This window comes from Entelurus aequoreus, linkage group LG10 (assembly GCF_033978785.1).
Source record: "Entelurus aequoreus isolate RoL-2023_Sb linkage group LG10, RoL_Eaeq_v1.1, whole genome shotgun sequence".
Lineage (NCBI taxonomy): Eukaryota > Metazoa > Chordata > Actinopteri > Syngnathiformes > Syngnathidae > Entelurus > Entelurus aequoreus.
Window position 1 is genome coordinate 43840560 of NC_084740.1, and position 20481 is coordinate 43861040.

General features: G+C 37.1%; 1 protein-coding gene across 1 annotated transcript in view; it reads left to right on the forward strand.

Annotated features, from left to right (window-relative positions):
• The window catches only part of tmem91 (transmembrane protein 91), a 39404-nt gene extending 24093 nt beyond the window's left edge, over positions 1 to 15311 (forward strand). Inside the window, exons 3-4 of the mRNA XM_062060927.1 lie at positions 8051 to 8197; positions 14554 to 15311. Coding sequence (XP_061916911.1) covers positions 8051 to 8197; positions 14554 to 14709 — 303 coding nt within the window. The 3' untranslated portion in view covers positions 14710 to 15311. The remainder of the gene's footprint in view (positions 1 to 8050; positions 8198 to 14553) is intronic.
• The last annotated feature ends 5170 nt before the right edge of the window (positions 15312 to 20481 follow it).

Consider the following 20481-nt stretch of genomic DNA (forward strand, 5'->3'; position numbering starts at 1 on the left):
GAATGAATCTTCCATGGATTCATGTATGAATCTTCCATGGATTAATGAATGAATCTTCCATGGATTCGTGCATGAATCTTCCATGGATTCATGCATGAATCTTCCATGGATTAATGAATGAATCTTCCATGGATTTGTGCATGAATCTTCCACGGATTAATGAATGAATCTTCCATGGATTCATGCATGAATCTTCCATGGATTCATGCATGAATCTTCCATGGATTAATGAATGAATCTTCCATGGATTCGTGCATGAATCTTCCATGGATTAATGAATGAATCTTCCATGGATTAATGAATGAATCTTCCATGGATTCGTGCATGAATCTTCCATGGATTAATAAATGAATCTTCCATGGATTCGTGCATGAATCTTCCATGGATTAATGAATGAATCTTCCATGGATTTGTGCATGAATCTTCCATGGATTAATGAATGAATCTTCCATGGATTAATGAATGTATCTTCCATGGATTAATGAATGAATCTTCCGTGGATTCATGTATGAATCTTCCATGGATTAATGAATGAATCTTCCATGGATTAATGAATGAATCTTCCATGGATTAATGAATGAATCTTCCATGGATTCATGTATGAATCTTCCATGGATTAATGAATGAATCTTCCATGGATTCGTGCATGAATCTTCCATGGATTAATGAATGAATCTTCCATGGATTCATGCATGAATCTTCCATGGATTAATGAATGAAACTTCCACGGATTCATGCATGAATCTTCCATGGATTAATGAATGAATCTTCCACGGATTCATGCATGAATCTTCCATGGATTAATGAATGAATCTTCCATGAATTCATCTATGAATCTTCCATGGATTAATGAATGAATCTTCCATGGATTAATGAATGAATCTTCCATGGATTCATGTATGAATCTTCCATGGATTAATGAATGAATCTTCCATGGATTCGTGTATGAATCTTCCATGGATTAATGAATGAATCTTCCATGGATTCGTGCATGAATCTTCCATGGATTAATGAATGAATCTTCCATGGATTAATGAATGAATCTTCCCTGGATTCGTGCATGAATCTTCCATGGATTAATGAATGAATCTTCCATGGATTAATGAATGAATCTTCCATGGATTCGTGCATGAATCTTCCATGGATTAATGAATGAATCTTCCATGGATTAATGAATGAATCTTCCATGGATTAATGAATGAATCTTCCATGGATTCATGCATGAATCTTCCATGGATTCATGCATGAATCTTCCATGGATTAATGAATGAATCTTCCATGGATTCATGCATGAATCTTCCATGGATTAATGAATGAATCTTCCATGGATTCATGCATGAATCTTCCATGGATTAATGAATGAATCTTCCATGGATTCATGCATGAATCTTAGAAAACCACTGTCAGTAACTACAGTTGGTCACTACATCTGTAAGTGCAAGTTAAAACTCTACTACGCAAAGCCAAAGCCATTTATCAACAACACCCAGAAACGCCGCCGGCTTCGCTGTTTCTCAGTGTGAACATGAAATATCTTGTCTTTGCAGTCTATTCAATTGAATATAAATTGAAAAGGATTTGTTGTATTCTCTTTTTATTTACCATTTACAAAAAGTGACAACTTTACAGCTTTTGGGTCTTGTGTACATATATATATACATATATATATACATATATATATATACTGTATATATATATATACATGCAGTCAGCTTTCGACCCCCTGGGCAAAAGTTTGGACACCCCTGGTTTAGTGTTCTTGTACCTACAATCATTCCACACTACTAAATAATAAAAGCATGTATGATTCCTGCTGGTATCGTATCGGCTCAACGTTGGTATCGGCCGATACGGAGGACTGCAACATCAGTATCACATCAGAAACTATGAGGTTGTGTGGGGACACCCCTAGTAGACTGATATATAGCTAGTATCTCTGTGTTAAATGTGGTCAGCCATGTTTTGGTGACCTTATCATATGTCCTACTTTCCTTGAATGCAACATTAGGTCCCAGACAAGTTGTAGTAGTTCCGAGAGGACATGAGAAAAAAGTCACGACTTGAATTATGAAAGCAGGCTTGGCCGCGGAGCAAAGAATAATTAATGGCCCGCATGAAATGTTTGACACGTGGTCTGCTGCTGCCGGCGGTAAAAAAGGAGGAGTGACTGTGGTGTGGCGAGGGCCGACTTAAAAATAGACGCAAGCAGAGTGATGACGTCATGAAGCTGGATGCAGGTAACCCAGCTCTGACAGCTGCGCTCACGTGGCGTTTGAGGATGCGCACAAAAAGACGCACGAGAAGTGAGGAGGTGACTTTCACTTTCCCTCTTGAGCACCGAGCATGGCTGACATCCGCTCCTCAAGGACAAACTAAAGGTTGCTGGTTTTTGTTTTAAAAAAAAAAAGCTCATTCGTGCAGGCTTGTGGAAGAGAACGTCGTGGTGACCTTGAATGCAACACGGAGTCCTCTTCCCCTTCAGTGCACAAAGTAAACACTGATTTCACTTCCCTGGACAACACCAGCGCCACAAATGAGGTCTTTTTGTGGGTATTATTCAAGGTCCGGGGGCCCAATCCAGCCCGCCACATCATTTTGTTGTGGTCCGCCACATCATTTCATCTTTTCCCGCCACATTTTTTACAAAATGTGACCTTCTGTGTCATTTTATGTGGCCCGCCACCTGACTTTATGTTGGTCGCCACATCATTTCAAAGTCGCCCGCCATGTCATTCTTTGTGTAATTTAATGTGGCTCGTCCAATAATTTTAACGTGGTTTGCCTTATAATTTTAATAATAATAGATTGGATTTGTAAAAAGCACTTTACATTAAATAAACAACCTCAAAGTGCTACAGTATATTAAAAAAAATAAAAAGATAATAAAAAAGTAAATAAAAATAAAAACTAGAACAGCCAAATAGCTAAAACTAGTATGCATATATCTAAAAAAAAAGACTTTTTTTAAAACAAGGGTTTTTAAGCCTTTTTTAAAAGCATCCACAGTCTGTGGTGCCCTCAGGTGGTCAGGGAGAGCGTTCCACAGACTGGGAGCGGCGGAGCAGAAAGCCCGGTCATCTTTTAATGTGACTCGCCTCATCATTTAATGTGGCCCATCCTATAATTTTAAATGGCCTGCCACATCATTTTTAGGTGGCCCGTCCAATAATTTTAACGTGGTTTGCCTTATAATTTTAATAATAATAGATTTTATTTGTAAAAAGCACTTTACATCAAATAAACAACCTCAAAGTGCTACAGTGTATTAAAAAAATAAAAATAAAAAGATAATAAGAAATAAAATAAAAATAAAAACTAGAACAGCCAAATAGCTAAAACTAGTATGCATATATCTAAAAAAAAAGGCTTTTTTTTTAAAAATAAGGGTTTTTAAGCCTTTTTTAAAAGCATCCACAGTCTGTGGTGCCCTCAGGTGGTCAGGGAGAGCGTTCCACAGACTGGGCGCGGCGGAGCAGAAAGCCTGGTCATCTTTTAATGTGACTCGCCTCATCATTTAATGTGGCCCATCCTATAATTTTAAATGGCCTGCCACATCATTTTTAGGTGGCCCGTCCAATAATTTTAACGTGGTTTGCCTTATAATTTTAATAATAATAGATTTTATTTGTAAAAAGCACTTTACATCAAATAAACAACCTCAAAGTGCTACAGTGTATTAAAAAAATAAAAATAAAAAGATAATAAGAAAGTAAATAAAAATAAAAACTAGAACAGCCAAATAGCTAAAACTAGTATGTATATATCTAAAAAAAAAAGCTTTTTTTAAAACAAGGGTTTTTAAGCCTTTTTTAAAAGCATCCACAGTCTGGGGTGCCCTCAGGTGGTCAGGGAGAGCGTTTCACAGACTGGGAGCGGCGGAGCAGAAAGCCCGGTCATCTTTTAATGTGACTCACCTCATCATTTAACGTGGCCCATCCTATAATTTTAAATGGCCTGCCACATCATTTTGAGGTGGCCCGTCCAATAATTTTAACGTGGTTTGCCTTATAATTTTAATAATAATAGATTTTATTTGTAAAAAGCACTTTACATTAAATAAACAACCTCAAAGTGCTACAGTGTATTAAAAAAATAAAAAGATAATAAAAAAGTAAATAAAAATAAAAACTAGAACAGCCAAATAGCTAAAACTAGTATGCATATATCTAAAAAAAGTTTTTTTTTAAATAAGGGTTTTTAAGCCTTTTTTAAAAGCATCCACAGTCTGTGGTGCCCTCAGGTGGTCAGGGAGAGCTTTCCACAGACTGGGAGCGGCGGAGCAGAAAGCCCGGTCATCTTTTAATCTAACTCTCCTCATCATTTAATGTGGCACATCCTATAATTTTAAATGGCCAGCCACATCATTTTGAGGTGGCCCGCCATGTAATTTTATGTTGCCCGCCACATCATTTCTTGTGGTTCGCCAAGTCATTTAAATATGGTCTGCTACATCATTTAAAGTGGCCCGCCACGTCATTTTATGTGGTCCGCTACATCAATTTAATGTGGCATGCCACGTCATTTAATGAGATCTGCTAGCTAATTTAATGTGGCTCGTCCAATAATTTTAACGTGGTTTGCCTCATCATTTTAATGTGACTCGCCACATCCTTTAATGTGGCCCGTCACTTTATTGTAACTTGGCCGGGCCTATAATTTTAAAATGCCCTGCCATATAATTTTTAAGTTGCTCGCCATGTAATTTTATGTGATCCACACCATAATTTAATGTGGCCTGTCCAATAACTTTAACGTGGTTTGCCTCGTAATTTTAATGTGACTCACCACGTCATTTAACGTGGTCCGCCAAGTCATTTAAATATGGGCTGCTACATAATTTTATGTGGTCCACCACATCATTTAAAGTAGCCCTTCACATTATTTTAAGGTGGCCTGCCACATAATTTTACGTGGTTCGCCATGTCATTTTATGTGGTTCGCCACGTCATTTATTGAGGTCTGCTACCTGATTTATTGTGGCTCGTCCAATAATTTTAACGTGGTTTGCCTCATAATCTTAATGTGACTCACCACATCATTTAACGTGGCCCACCACACTATTGTAACGTGGCCTGCCACATCATTTTATGTGGTTCACCACATCATTTTATGTGGTCTGCTGCATAATTTTAATGTGCCCCACCACATAATTTTATGTGGTCCGCCTCCTCAATTTTATGAGGTCTGCTACATCATTTTAAGGTGGCCCGCTACATAATTTGATGTGGTTCACTACATCATTTTAAATGTGGCCCGCCACATAATTTAATGTGGCCCGCCACATTATTTTAACATAGCCACATCATTTTAAGTGGTTCGCCACATCATTTTATGTGGGCTGCTACATAATTTTAATGTGGCCCACCACATAATTTTATGTGGTGGGCCACCTCATTTAAATGGCCTCCCTCATAATTTTATGAGGTCCTCTATATCATTTTAATGTGGCCCGCTACATAATTTGATGTGGTCCACTACATAATTTTAATGTGGCCCGTCACATAATCTTATGTAGTCTGCTACATCATTTTAATGTAGCCTGCCTCATAATTCCGCTACATCATTTTAAAGTGGCCTGCCTCATAATTTTAACGTGACTCGTCGCATCACTTTTGTGGCCTGCCTATTTTAGTGCGGTCTACCAGGAAATGTGGCCTGCCAAGTCATTTGATGTGGTCTGCCATGACATATATGTGGCCACATCTTTTTAAAGTGGCCACATCTTTTTAAAGGGCCACATCTTTTTAAAGTAGCCACATCTTTTTAAATTGGCCGCATCTTTTTAAAGTGGCCACGTCTTTTTAAAGTGGCCGCTTCTTTTTAAATTGGCCACGTCTTTTTAAAGGGCCACATCTTTTTAAAGTGGCCACGTCTTTTTAAAGTGGCCACGTCTTTTTAAAGGGCTACATCTTTTTAAAGTGGCCATGTCTTCTTAAAGTGGCCCTCCACATGCTTGTTTTGCAGATCTGGCGAGGGAGGACGCGTGTGAAGTCACATGGAATAAACGCCGCTATGGCGAGGATGCGTGAGTCACCAGCAGGATCACCTGGTCCGGTCACATGACCTCAGCGGCACCAGCAAAGTTCCCACAATGCACTTTGCTCCCTGATTCCAGGCCCCTTTAGGCGCAGGAATAACTCGGAGAGGACATTTTATTTGATGATTATCAAGGTTGATATGAAGGACAAATTCATCCTTCAGTCTTTTTGCCGAATTGATCAAAAATAGCAGCGCATGCTGTCCATCTTTGACAAGCATTTGTGCAGAAGATGACAAAAAGAGCCCCCTCTAGTGGCAAGAACAAAGCTGTGACGTGTCCAATGTTTCCATCTTTCACAGCATAAATATGGAAGAGTGTAAAATAAGCATGACTTCATAACACATCCCTACTTCCACACAGCACGTCCTTCAAAACTCCTGTCGCGTAGATGATCTTTGACAAGTGTTTTCCCAGTATTTGCCGCAGATATCTTAAAACAAGCAGATGACTCCTAGCATATAGAGGATCTTTGACTAGCATTTGTGCAGCAGACTGCGGTAAAAAGAAGAGCAATGTAAAGGATCTTTGTTAAGTGTTTTCACAGAAGATTCTTAAAAACAGCTCTCCTTTTGCATAGGAGATCTTTTGCAGTAGGTCCTCTGAATGCCAAGACAGCTCTCGTCAAATAGAGGATCTTTGACAGGCATTTTTTTAGTAGATTACGAAAAACAGCAACATGCTCCTGTGATATAGAGGATCTTTGACTAGTGTTTTTGAAGTAGATCCAAAAAACAGCAACATGCTCCTGTGATATAGAGGATCTTTGACTAGTGTTTTTGAAGTAGATCCAAAAAACAGCAACATGCTCCTGTGACATAGAGGATCTTTAACTAGTGTTTATGTAATAGATTCCGAAAAACAGCAACATGCTCCTCTGATATAGAGGATCTTTGACCAGTGTTTTTGTAGTAGATTCCAAAAAACAGCAACATGCTCCTGTGATATAGAGGATCTTTGACTAGTGTTTTTGTAGTAGATTCCAAAAAACAGCAACATGCTCCTGTGATATAGAGGATCTTTGACTAGTGTTTTTGAAGTAGATTCCAAAAAACAACAACATGCTCCTGTGATATAGAGGAGTGGTCCCCTACCAAAGGGCCGCGGCCCGGTACCGGTCCGTGGATTGATTGGTACCGGGCCGCACAAGAAATAAATAAATAAAATTTAAAATTATTTTTAATTAAATCAACATAAAAAACCCAAGATACACTTACAATTAGTGCACCAACCCAAAAAACCTCCCTCCCCCATTCACACTCATTCACACAAAAGGGTTGTTTCTTTCTGTTATTAATATTTTGCTTCCTACATTATATATCAATATATATCAATACAGTCTGCAAGGGATACAGTCTGTGCTTCCTACATTATATATCAATATATATCAATACAGTCTGCAAGGGATACAGTCTGTGCTTCCTACATTATATATCAATATATATCAATACAGTCTGCAAGGGAACCAGTCTGTGCTTCCTACATTATATATCAATATACATCAATACAGTCTGCAAGGGATACAGTCTGTGTTTCCTACATTATATATCAATATATATCAATACAGTCTGCAAGGGATACAGTCCGTAAGCACACATGATTGTGCAATATCGGAATATCGGATATCGGCAAAAAGCCATTATCGGACGTCCCTAATTACCCTTTTTGTCAAACAAAACATATTTTTTATGGCAAACACAAAATACGCAATATTTCCCGCCAAAAGTGAATTATTTGTTGTAATTGGAGCTCTCAATAGGTCAATAATTCATATTTTAATTAATTTTTTGACAGTTTTAAAGAAAAATGGCAGCTTTGTGTTATTAGTCAACATTGCAACTATTTCTAAACACAGTTTGCTCTTTTATTCCACTTTTTAATGTTTTTTGTTATAGTATTTTTAGCTGCGGCCCACTAAGTGGCACTTTAGCAGCAGTGTGGTAGGGCAGTAGATCATGGACTGGTGTGGTGAGGGTCTGGTAAAGGGACTGACCTGTCCACCGTGTCCCTCAGGACTCGTCCATGGGAGACTTCAGCGACAGCGACAGCGACAGCAACTTCCCTCTAATGATCCCTCAGGACTACCTGGGCCTCGCCTTCTTCTCCATGCTCTGCTGCTTCTGGCCCCTGGGCATCGCCGCCTTCTACCTCTCGCAGAAGGTACACACACTCACACACGCACACACACACACACACACACACACACACACACACACACACACACACACACACACACACACACACACACACACACACACACATAAATACTTTAATTAGTGGTGTGGAATGTTAGAAAAGGTTTGATTAAGAGAAATGAGTCAATGCACTAACTTTTATTATGATGACCTGCTTGGAGTGGACTTATGCTGTCTTTAAGTTGAAGTTGAGTGCAAATGTTTTTTTCTGGCAACAATAAGTCAAGAAGTTGAGCTCATGAAGCAGTAAGTTGAGTGATGCGGACACGTTTGTTACTGGATGCTTTCTATTAGGCTTCTGTCCCAGAGACTTTGCATGTGTGAGTAATATGCAACGATAACTATTTGATACTTGTTTATATTGACGCTTGTCACGTTTGACACTGCGATATTCTTCAATTATTTCCTATGACTAGCTTGTGTGCTATTGTGTGCTCAGCCGTTGTGTAGCTGAAAGATACTTGGAACCTATAGCCTAGTATCTTTATCAAACATAAGTAAACTCCCTGCATACAATGCTTGTATCGCACATGATATCACACACAAGTAAACACGCTGCAGGACCGCTTGTATCGCACTTGATATCACACACAAGTAAACACCCTGCAGGACCGCTTATATCACACATGATATCACACACACAAGTAAACACCCTGCAGGACCGCTTGTATCACACTTGATATCACACACAAGTAAACACTCTGCAAGACTGCTTGCATCACACATGATATCACACACACACACAAGTAAACACCCTGCAGGACCGCTTATATTACACATGATATCACACACACACACACACACAAGTTAACACCCTGCAGGACCGCTTGTATCGCACTTGATATCACACACAAGTAAACACTCTGCAGGACTGCTTGTATCGCACATGATATCACACTCAAGTAAACACTCTACAGGACTGCTTGTATCGCACATGATATCACACACACAAGTAAACACCCTGCAGGACCGCTTGTATCGCACTTGTTATCACACACTAGTAAACACGCTGCAGGCCTGCTTGTATCGCACATGATATCACACACAAGTGAACATGCTGCAGGACTGCTTGTAACGCACATGATATCACACACATGTAAAGACACTGCAGGACTGCGTATCACACATGATATCACACACAAGTAAAGCCACTGCAGGACCGCTTGTATCGCACATGATATCACACACAAGTAAACACTCTACAGGACTGCTTGTATCGCACATGATATCACACACACAAGTAAACACCCTGCAGGACCGCTTGTATCGCACTTGTTATCACACACTAGTAAACACGCTGCAGGACTGCTTGTATCGCACATGATATCACACACAAGTGAACATGCTGCAGGACTGCTTGTAACGCACATGATATCACACACATGTAAAGACACTGCAGGACTGCGTATCACACATGATATCACACACAAGTAAAGCCACTGCAGGACTGCTTGTATCACACATGATATCACGCACAAGTAAAGACACTGTAGCACCGCTTGTATCGCACATGATATCACACACGTAAACTCTCTGCAGGACTGCTTGTATCACACATGATATCACACACAAGTAAACACTCTGCAGGACTGCTTGTATTGCACATACCACACATAAATAAACACTCTGCATATTACATATTGTTATGAAGATGTCTGTTACATTATATATATACTTGCAGTGTGTATATTGTACATATTACATATTGTTATGAAGGTGTCTGTTACTACATTATATATATATACTTGCAGTGTGTATATTGTACATATTACATATTGTTATGAAGGTGTCTGTTACTACATTATATATATACTTGCAGTGTGTATATTGTACATATTACATATTGTTAAGAAGGTGTCTGCTACTACATTATATATATACTTGCATTGTGTATATTGTACATATTACATATTGTTATGAAGATGTCTGTTACTACATTATATATATATACTTGCAGTGTGTATATTGTACATATTACATATTGTTATGGAGGTGTCTGTTACTACATGATATATATACTTGCAGTGTGTATATTGTACATATTACATATTGTTATGAAGGTGTCTGTTACTACATTATATATATATACTTGCAGTGTGTATATTGTACATATTACATATTGTTATGAAGGTGTCTGTTACTACATTATATATATACTTGCAGTGTGTATATTGTACATATTACATATTGTTATGAAGGTGTCTGTTACTACATTATATATATACTTGCAGTGTGTATATTGTACATATTACATGTTGTTATGAAGGTGTCTGTTACTACATTATATATATACTTGCAGCGTGTATATTGTACATATTACATATTGTTATGAAGGTGTCTGTTACTACATTATATATATACTTGCATTGTGTATATTGTACATATTACATATTGTTATGAAGATGTCTGTTACTACATTATATATATACTTGCAGTGTGTATATTGTACATATTACATATTGTTATGGAGGTGTCTGTGACTACATGATATATATACTTGCAGTGTGTATATTGTACATATTACATATTGTTATGAAGGTGTCTGTTACTACATTATACATATACTTGCAGTGTGTATATTGTACATATTACATATTGTTATGGAGGTGTCTGTTACTACATGATATATATACTTGCAGTGTGTATATTGTACATATTACATATTGTTATGAAGGTGTCTGTTACTACATTATATATATACTTGCAGTGTGTATATTGTACATATTACATGTTGTTATGAAGGTGTCGGTTACTACATTATATATATACTTGCAGTGTGTATATTGTACATATTACATATTGTTATGAAGGTGTCTGTTACTACATTATATATATACTTGCAGTGTGTATATTGTACATATTACATGTTGTTATGAAGGTGTCTGTTACTACATAATATATATATATACTTGCAGTGTGTGTATTGTACATAGTACATATTGTTATGAAGGTGTCTGTTACTACATTATATATATACTTGCAGTGTGTATATTGTACATATTACATATTGTTATGAAGGTGTCTGTTACTACATTATATATATACTTGCAGTGTGTATATTGTACATATTACATATTGTTATGAAGGTGTCTGTTACTACATTATATATATACTTGCATTGTGTATATTGTACATATTACATATTGTTATGAAGATGTCTGTTACTACATTATATATATACTTGCAGTGTGTATATTGTACATATTACATATTGTTATGGAGGTGTCTGTTACTACATGATATATATACTTGCAGTGTGTATATTGTACATATTACATATTGTTATGAAGGTGTCTGTTACTACATTATATATATACTTGCAGTGTGTATATTGTACATATTACATGTTGTTATGAAGGTGTCTGTTACTACATTATATATATACTTGCAGTGTATATATTGTACATATTACATATTGTTATGAAGGTGTCTGTTACTACATTATATATATACTTGCAGTGTGTATATTGTACATATTACATGTTGTTATGAAGGTGTCTGTTACTACATAATATATATATATATATACTTGCAGTGTGTGTATTGTACATATTACATATTGTTATGAAGGTGTCTGTTACTACATTATATATATACTTGCAGTGTGTATATTGTACATATTACATATTGTTATGAAGGTGTATGTTACTACATTATATATATACTTGCAGTGTGTATATTGTACATATTACATATTGTTATGAAGGTGTCTGTTACTACATGATATATACTTGCAGTGTGTATATTGTACATATTACATATTGTTATGAAGTTGTCTGTTGCTACATTATATATATACTTGCAGTGTGTATATTGTACATATTACATATTGTTATGAAGGTGTCTGTTACTACATTATATATACTTGCAGTGTGTATATTGTACATATTACATATTGTTATGAAGTGGTCTGTTACTACATTATATATATACTTGCAGTGTGTATATTGTACATATTACATATTGTTATGAAGGTGTCTGTTACTACATTATATATATACTTGCAGTGTGTATATTGTACATATTACATATTGTTATGAAGGTGTCTGTTACTACATTATATATATACTTGCAGTGTGTATATTGTACATATTACATATTGTTATGAAGGGGTCTGTTACTACATTATATATATACTTGCAGTGTGTATATTGTACATATTACATATTGTTATGAAGGTGTCTGTTACTACATGATATATATACTTGCAGTGTGTATATTGTACATATTACATGTTGTTATGAAGGTGTCTGTTACTACATTATATATATACTTGCAGTATGTATATTGTACATATTACATGTTGTTATGAAGGTGTCTGTTACTACATTATATATATACTTGCAGTGTGTATATTGTACATATTGTTATGGAGGTGTCTGTTACTACATGATATATATACTTGCAGTGTGTATATTGTACATATTACATATTGTTATGAAGGTGTCTGTTACTACATTATATATATACTTGCAGTGTGTATATTGTACATATTACATAGTGTTATGAAGGTGTCTGTTACTACATTATATATATACTTGCAGTGTATATATTGTACATATTACATATTGTTATGAAGGTGTCTGTTACTACATTATATATATACTTGCAGTGTGTATATTGTACATATTACATGTTGTTATGAAGGTGTCTGTTACTACATAATATATATATATATACTTGCAGTGTGTGTATTGTACATATTACATATTGTTATGAAGGTGTCTGTTACTACATTATATATATACTTGCAGTGTGTATATTGTACATATTACATATTGTTATGAAGGTGTCTGTTACTACATTATATATATACTTGCAGTGTGTATATTGTACATATTACATATTGTTATGAAGGTGTCTGTTACTACATGATATATACTTGCAGTGTGTATATTGTACATATTACATATTGTTATGAAGTTGTCTGTTGCTACATTATATATATACTTGCAGTGTGTATATTGTACATATTACATATTGTTATGAAGGTGTCTGTTACTACATTATATATATACTTGCAGTGTGTATATTGTACATATTACATATTGTTATGAAGGTGTCTGTTACATTATATATATACTTGCAGTGTGTATATTGTACATATTACATATTGTTATGAAGGGGTCTGTTACTACATTATATATATACTTGCAGTGTGTATATTGTACATATTACATATTGTTATGAAGGGGTCTGTTACTACATGATATATATACTTGCAGTGTGTATATTGTACATATTACATGTTGTTATGAAGGTGTCTGTTACTACATTATATATATACTTGCAGTATGTATATTGTACATATTACATGTTGTTATGAAGGTGTCTGTTACTACATTATATATATACTTGCAGTGTGTATATTGTACATATTGTTATGAAGGTGTCTGTTACTACATTATATATATACTTGCAGTGTGTATATTGTACATATTACATGTTGTTATGAAGGTGTCTGTTACTACATAATATATATATATATACTTGCAGTGTGTGTATTGTACATATTACATATTGTTATGAAGGTGTCTGTTACTACATTATATATATACTTGCAGTGTGTATATTGTACATATTACATATTGTTATGAAGGTGTCTGTTACTACATTATATATATATACTTGCAGTGTGTATATTGTACATATTACATATTGTTATGAAGGTGTCTGTTACTACATTATATATATACTTGCAGTGTGTATATTGTAAATATTACATATTGTTATGAAGGTGTCTGTTACTACATTATATATATACTTGCAGTGTGTATATTGTACATATTACATATTGTTATGAAGGTGTCAGTTACTACATTATATATATACTTGCAGTGTGTATATTGTACATATTACATATTGTTATGAAGGTGTCAGTTACTACATTATATATATACTTGCAGTGTGTATATTGTACATATTACATATTGTTATGAAGGCTGAGAAGGTTATTTGGCGCCCCCTGCTGGCAGAGATGTTTGTAGGCTAGCCCTTTCAGACCTTAGGGTGCAGTTCGTGTCGGGGTCAGTAGAAAAAGGGTCGACACAAATGTCTGAAAGAGAAAAGCTCTGACATCTCCTCTTTAGCCCCGCCCCCTCCCAGTCTCATTAATGTTGCAGCGAGCGACAGAGGCGGTCCCGTGCAATCGATGGCCTTCGTTAAGGTTTAATTAGAGCCACGAGGACGCTGAGGGATTCACAATAGTGTCTGGTGCAAGGAAGGAAGTGACGGCGCCGCCATAAAAACATGTTTCATGTCCGCCTGGTCTGCTGTGTCATCACTAAAAAGCAACACCGCACCTCTCGTGTCTTCCTGCAGACCAACAAGGCTTCGGCCGAGGGCGACTACCAGGGGGCCAACGCGGCGTCTCGCCAGGCCCTGTGGCTCTCTGTCCTCTCCATCGTGTTCGGGATCATCACCTACGTCTGCGCCATCGCCGCCCTCATTTCCTACCTGTCCGCCAAGCTGCCGTAAGAGGCCACGCCCACTAAACAAGGGACCCTGTGCACGCCAGTCGTACTAACGACAGGAATAACCATCGTTTTACTGCATCCACTCTTCTCCTTTCAGTTCTGAGCGGACTTTTGACTTGTTAGATTTAGCCCCCTGCAGCGCTCTCTGACCCGTGTGTGTGTGTGTGTGTGTGTTGCCACGTTCGCTAAACCAAAGGTAGAAGAAACACTGTAGATATCATCACAAAGAACAGGAGTCCTGAAAGTGTGGGCAGAGGAGTGAGCCCTGGGGGACTTTGCTGTGTTGATTTGTTTCTGTTTGGATGGCGGGCCTGACCCACAGAACCTTCCAAGGGACAAGACTTGGAGGGGTTATGATTACTGTAATTTCTTTGGTGCACAAAGTTAGCTACATAGCATTGTTAGCGTCCGCTAGGTCAGGGGTGTCCAGACTTTTTGCACACTGAAAAATCAAGGTCTATTTGTCATTTTCAAAACCGATACAATATATTGATTTTTTTAACCTTCAGGGCTCCTTTCAAATAAGGTGCCGGGAAACCGCAAGTCTATATATATATATATATATATATATATATATATATATATATATATATCCATCCGGGGGAGCTCAAAGTAAAGCCGCTGCTCCAGGCATCTGGTCAGGATGCCACCCGAACGCCTCCCTAGGGAGGTGTTTAGGGCACGTCCGACCGGTAGGAGGCCACGGGGAAGACCCAGGACATGTTGGGAAGACTATGTCTCCCGGCTGGCCTGGGAACGCCTCGGGATCCCCCGGGAAGAGCTGGATGAAGTGGCTGGGGAGAGGGAAGTCTGGGCTTCCCTGCTTAGGCTGCTGCCCCCGCGACCCGACCTCGGATAAGCGGAGGAAGATGGATGGATGGATGGATGTAAATATATATATATATTAGGGATGTCCGATAAATGCGTTAAAATGTAATATCGGAAATTATCGGTATCGGTTTTTTTATTATCTGTATCGTTGTTGTTTTTTGTTTTTTTATTAAATCAACATAAAAAAACACAAGATACACTTACAATTAGTGCACCAACCCAAAAAACCTCCCTCCCCCCATTTCTTTCTGTTATCAATATTCTGGTTCCTACATTATATATCAATATATATCAATACAGTCTGCAAGGGATACAGTCCGTAAGCACACATGATTGTGCGTGCTGCTGCTCCACTAATAGTACTAACCTTTAACAGTTAATTTTACTCATTTTCATTAATTACTAGTTTCTATGTAACTGTTTTTATATTGTTTTACTTTCTTTTTTATTCAAGAAAATGTTTTTAATTTAATATCTTTTTTTTTTATTTTTTTTTTAAAGTACCTTATCTTCACCATACATGGATGTCCAAATTAGGCATAATAATGTGTTAATTCCACGACTGCATATATCGGTTGATATTGGTATCGGTTGATATCGGTATCGGTAATTAAAGAGTTGGACAATATCGGAATATCGGATATCGGCAAAAAGCCATTATCGGACATGCCTAATATATATATATATATATATATATATATATATATATATATATATATATATATATATATATATATATATATATATATATATATATATATATTCAAAGCTTCAATCTTGTGATCAACTTCAGGTCTATCTAAAAATACAATGTATGCAATATTTTTTTAAATTTTAAAGGTGAATATGTGATGTTTAGTCATTTAACCCTTAAATATGAAATAGGTCAATAATTCATAAGAACATTGATTGATTGATTGAGACTTTTATTAGTAGGTTGCACAGTGAAGTACATATTCCGTACAATTGACCACTAAATGGTAACACCCGAATAAGTTTTTCAACTTGTTTAAGTCAGGGTCCACTTAAATTGATTCATGATACAGATATATACTATCATATATACTATCATCATAATACAGTCATCACACAAGATAATCACATTGAATTATTTACATTATTTACAATCAGGAGTGTGGAGGGGGGGTGGGGTGGGGATATGGACATCAAGTAGTGGACATAGAGAGAGAGAGAGAGAGAGAGAGAGAGAGAGAGAGAGAGAGAGAGAGAGAGAGAGAGAGAGAGAGAGAGAGAGAGAGAGAGAGAGAGAGACTGATTATAATTCAGCATTGTATTTGAACAATGACAATTCAAAACAAAAAATCCCACTAAAATTATTATTTGTATGTTTTTGATGCCCTTTTTGTCCGATAAAACTTTGTTTTTCATATGACAAACACAAAGTATGCAATATTTCCCCCAAACAATATGTCAAAGTGGAATATTTGATGGGAAGTAATTGGAGCCATAATTAAGTCAATAATTCATAATAACATTCATTTTAATTAATTATTTTTATTTTTTTAAACAATGACAATTCTTTTTAAATCCCACTAAAATTCTTGAGTATCCAAAAGGGCCCCACTCATAAAAGTGTTAAAAATAAGTCTTTTTTTTTATTTATTTTTTTTACTTTTAACCCTCCCGCTTTATCTGTTACAAGTTTGTATTATTTTTATTTTTTATTTTTATTTAATGTGTTTGTTTTATGCACTTTTTATCACAGAAAACTTTGTTCTTTTATATGGCAAACACACAAAAATATGCTATATTTCCCCCAGAAAAGATGTCAAAGTGGAATATTTAATGTGAAATAGTCGGAGCCTTGAAACAGGTCAATAATTCATAACAACATTGACTTGGATTCATTATTATATTTTGAGGAATGACCGTTTTAAGGGGTTATTATTGTGTTATTACAGTCAACATTTTAACTTTTACTCGTTACATTTCACCTGTTCGCTCTTTTTTCCCCACTTTTTTAATGGTACTTTTAGAATGTGTCATTAAACAACGAGCTGCGGGCCACAAATGGCCCCTGGGCCGCACTTTGGACACCCCTGCAGTAGATGCTATCTCAAGTTGGCATCTCACACCTCGGAGTTATGTAAGTAGCCCCCTCTTTTTCCCGGCTGTTCTGTGTGAAGCGCACCGACGTGGAGCGGTGGGCGACAGAAAGACACAGGTGTGACGTTCAACACCTGACACGTATTTTCACACGGCGCCGGTTAAAATGGCACATTGCGACTATTTTTGCTTGGCACGGGCGGATCATTGCTGTTACGGCTCTAATAATAACACATCTCCGCGTGAAAGAGGCTTAGTATCTTGCGTGCACAGTTTTTGCTATGCTGTGGTGCTGCGTTCAGGGTAACTGGGAAGTCGGAAAATTCTGATTTTTGATGGGAAAAAGTACAAGGAAAACAATGAATAAATGGCACAAAAATATGTTTCAACCATAGGTGTCCAAACAGGTTAGTGTATGCTCAGATAGGGGTGTCCAAACTTTTTCCAGCGGGGGTCGCATTCTGAAAAATCTAAAGATGTGGGGGCCATTTTGATTTATTTCTTTTTTCCAAATCCAATTTTAATATATACATATATACATGCTCAAATGCTGCGTGTTGCCCGTACTGTGATGTAGATAGGTTAGGGCACAGGTGTCAAACTCAAGGCCCGGGAGCTCATCATTTTATCTGGCCCGCAAACACCTGGAAATGATATGTGACAATAAAGTACTTCATATTTTCTCACTAAATGTAAAGGATTTTTTTCCATTTTGACAGAAAAAAATATATGTACTGCTTGAAATAGCATAACTTTCCAACTTGAACAGTATCCATTATTGCAACAAATATTACAGTACATTATCATACTTTCCAAACATTCTTTGTCTAAATAAAAAATATTTAACTTTACAGCAAACTACCCATCAAATTAATAAAAATTAGGGATGTCCGATAATATCGGACTGCAAATGCTTTAAAATGTAATATCGGAAATTATCGGTATCGGTTTCAAAAAGTAAAATGTATGACTTTTTAAAACGCCGCTGTACGGAGTGGTACACGGACGTAGGGAGAAGTACAGAGCAGTTGCGTCTCCTAGTCATACTTGCCAACCCTCCCCATTTTCCCGGGAGACTCCCGAATTTCAGTGCCCCTCCCGAAAATCTCCCGGGGCCAGGCCTGGCCCTAACCAATCTGGCGCCCTAGGCAAGATTTTAGGTGGCGCCCCCCCCCACATCGGCAGTGAAGTGTATATACTCACAAGAAACCGAATAGCTTTGTCTTTGACCTTTTTTTACTTAAAGAAAGCAAATTAACATTATTATATGAGAATGTTGTTATGATTATCTTTAACCGAATCACAGCAGTGCTCAAATTAAAAAACAGCATTCCCTCTCATGTGATATTGCTTGATTAACATTAATGATGTGCACTTTAACAACCAGGCTTACAAATACACCTAATATATAAAGGGGTGGAAAAGTGACTATTACCTGCAGGGCAAACATTAGCTAACCAGAAGGCAATAACAATGTAAACAAAAAACACCTGCTTAAAAGATCTAATACAAATGTCCCTGAGGAATGTAAGGTGGGAGTACTGTAATTACCTAACGTTACATTATTATTTTCCATAACAATTTAGCCCCCTCCACAATATTAACCCGACGTTAAAACAGAACTAGCTATTTATTGATTAGCAATTGCCGAATCACGTAACATTAGCTTAATGCTAAAAAGCCAGGTTACTATCACATTCTGTAACAGACAAATAATTTCATGTAGGCTAACGTTACTCGTATACCTGCTACCTCTGTCTTTTTCTCGTTTCGGCTCCTCTTCTTTTCTCTTTTTTCTTCCCTGGGCACCTGACAGTTTTGGCCGTTTTGACATTTGTGGTGACGTCCAAAAAGAGTCATGATATGGGAAGGGAGGGGGCGCACCGTGCGGGGGGAGGGGGGCGTAATGTTGTAACAAATAATATTTCTATTAAATAGGCTTTACTTTGCATTTTAATTAACGTGGGATTATTTTTTGCATTTAGAAATAATAGTACCAACTTTTTTTTTTTTCTCCAACATTTGTGGCACTGGCGTGGCGCCCCCTGATGGACGGCGCCCTTAGCATTTGCCTATACGGCCTATGCCACGGGCCGGCCCTGCCCGGGGAAACCATTCTCCCGATTTCCACCCAGACAAAAATATTGGGTGCGTGCCAGCCCAGTCACATAATATCTACGGCTTATCACACACTCAAGTGAATGCAATGCCTACTTGGTCAACAGCCATACAGGTCACACCGAGGGTGACCGTATAAACAAGTTTAACACTGTTACAAATATGTGAACCCATACCAAACAAGAATGACAAACACATTTCGGGAGAACATCCGCACCGTAACACAACATAAACACAACAGAACAAATACCCAGAACCCCTTGCAGCACTAACTCTTCCGGGACGCTACAATATACACCCCGCCCACCTCAAACCCCTCATGCTCTCTCAGGGAGAGCATGTCCCAAATTCCAAGCTGCTATTTTGAGACATGTTAAAAAAAATAAGGCACTTTGTGACTTCAATAATAAATATGGCAGTGCCATGTTGGCATTTTTTTCCGTAACTTGAGTTGATTTATTTTGGAAAACCTCGTTACATTGTTTAATGCATCCAGCGGGGCATCACAACAAAATTAGGCACAATAATGTGTTCATTCCACGACTGTATATATCGGTATCGGTTGATATCGGAATCGGTAATTAGGAGTTGGACAATATCAGGATATCGGCAAAAAAGCCATTATCGGACATCTCTCATAAAAATGACATCAATTTGACATGCCCTGCGATGAGGTGGCGACCTGTCCAGGGTGTACCCCGCCTACCACCCGAATGCAGCTGAGATAGGCTCCAGCGACCCCCCGCGACCCCAAAAG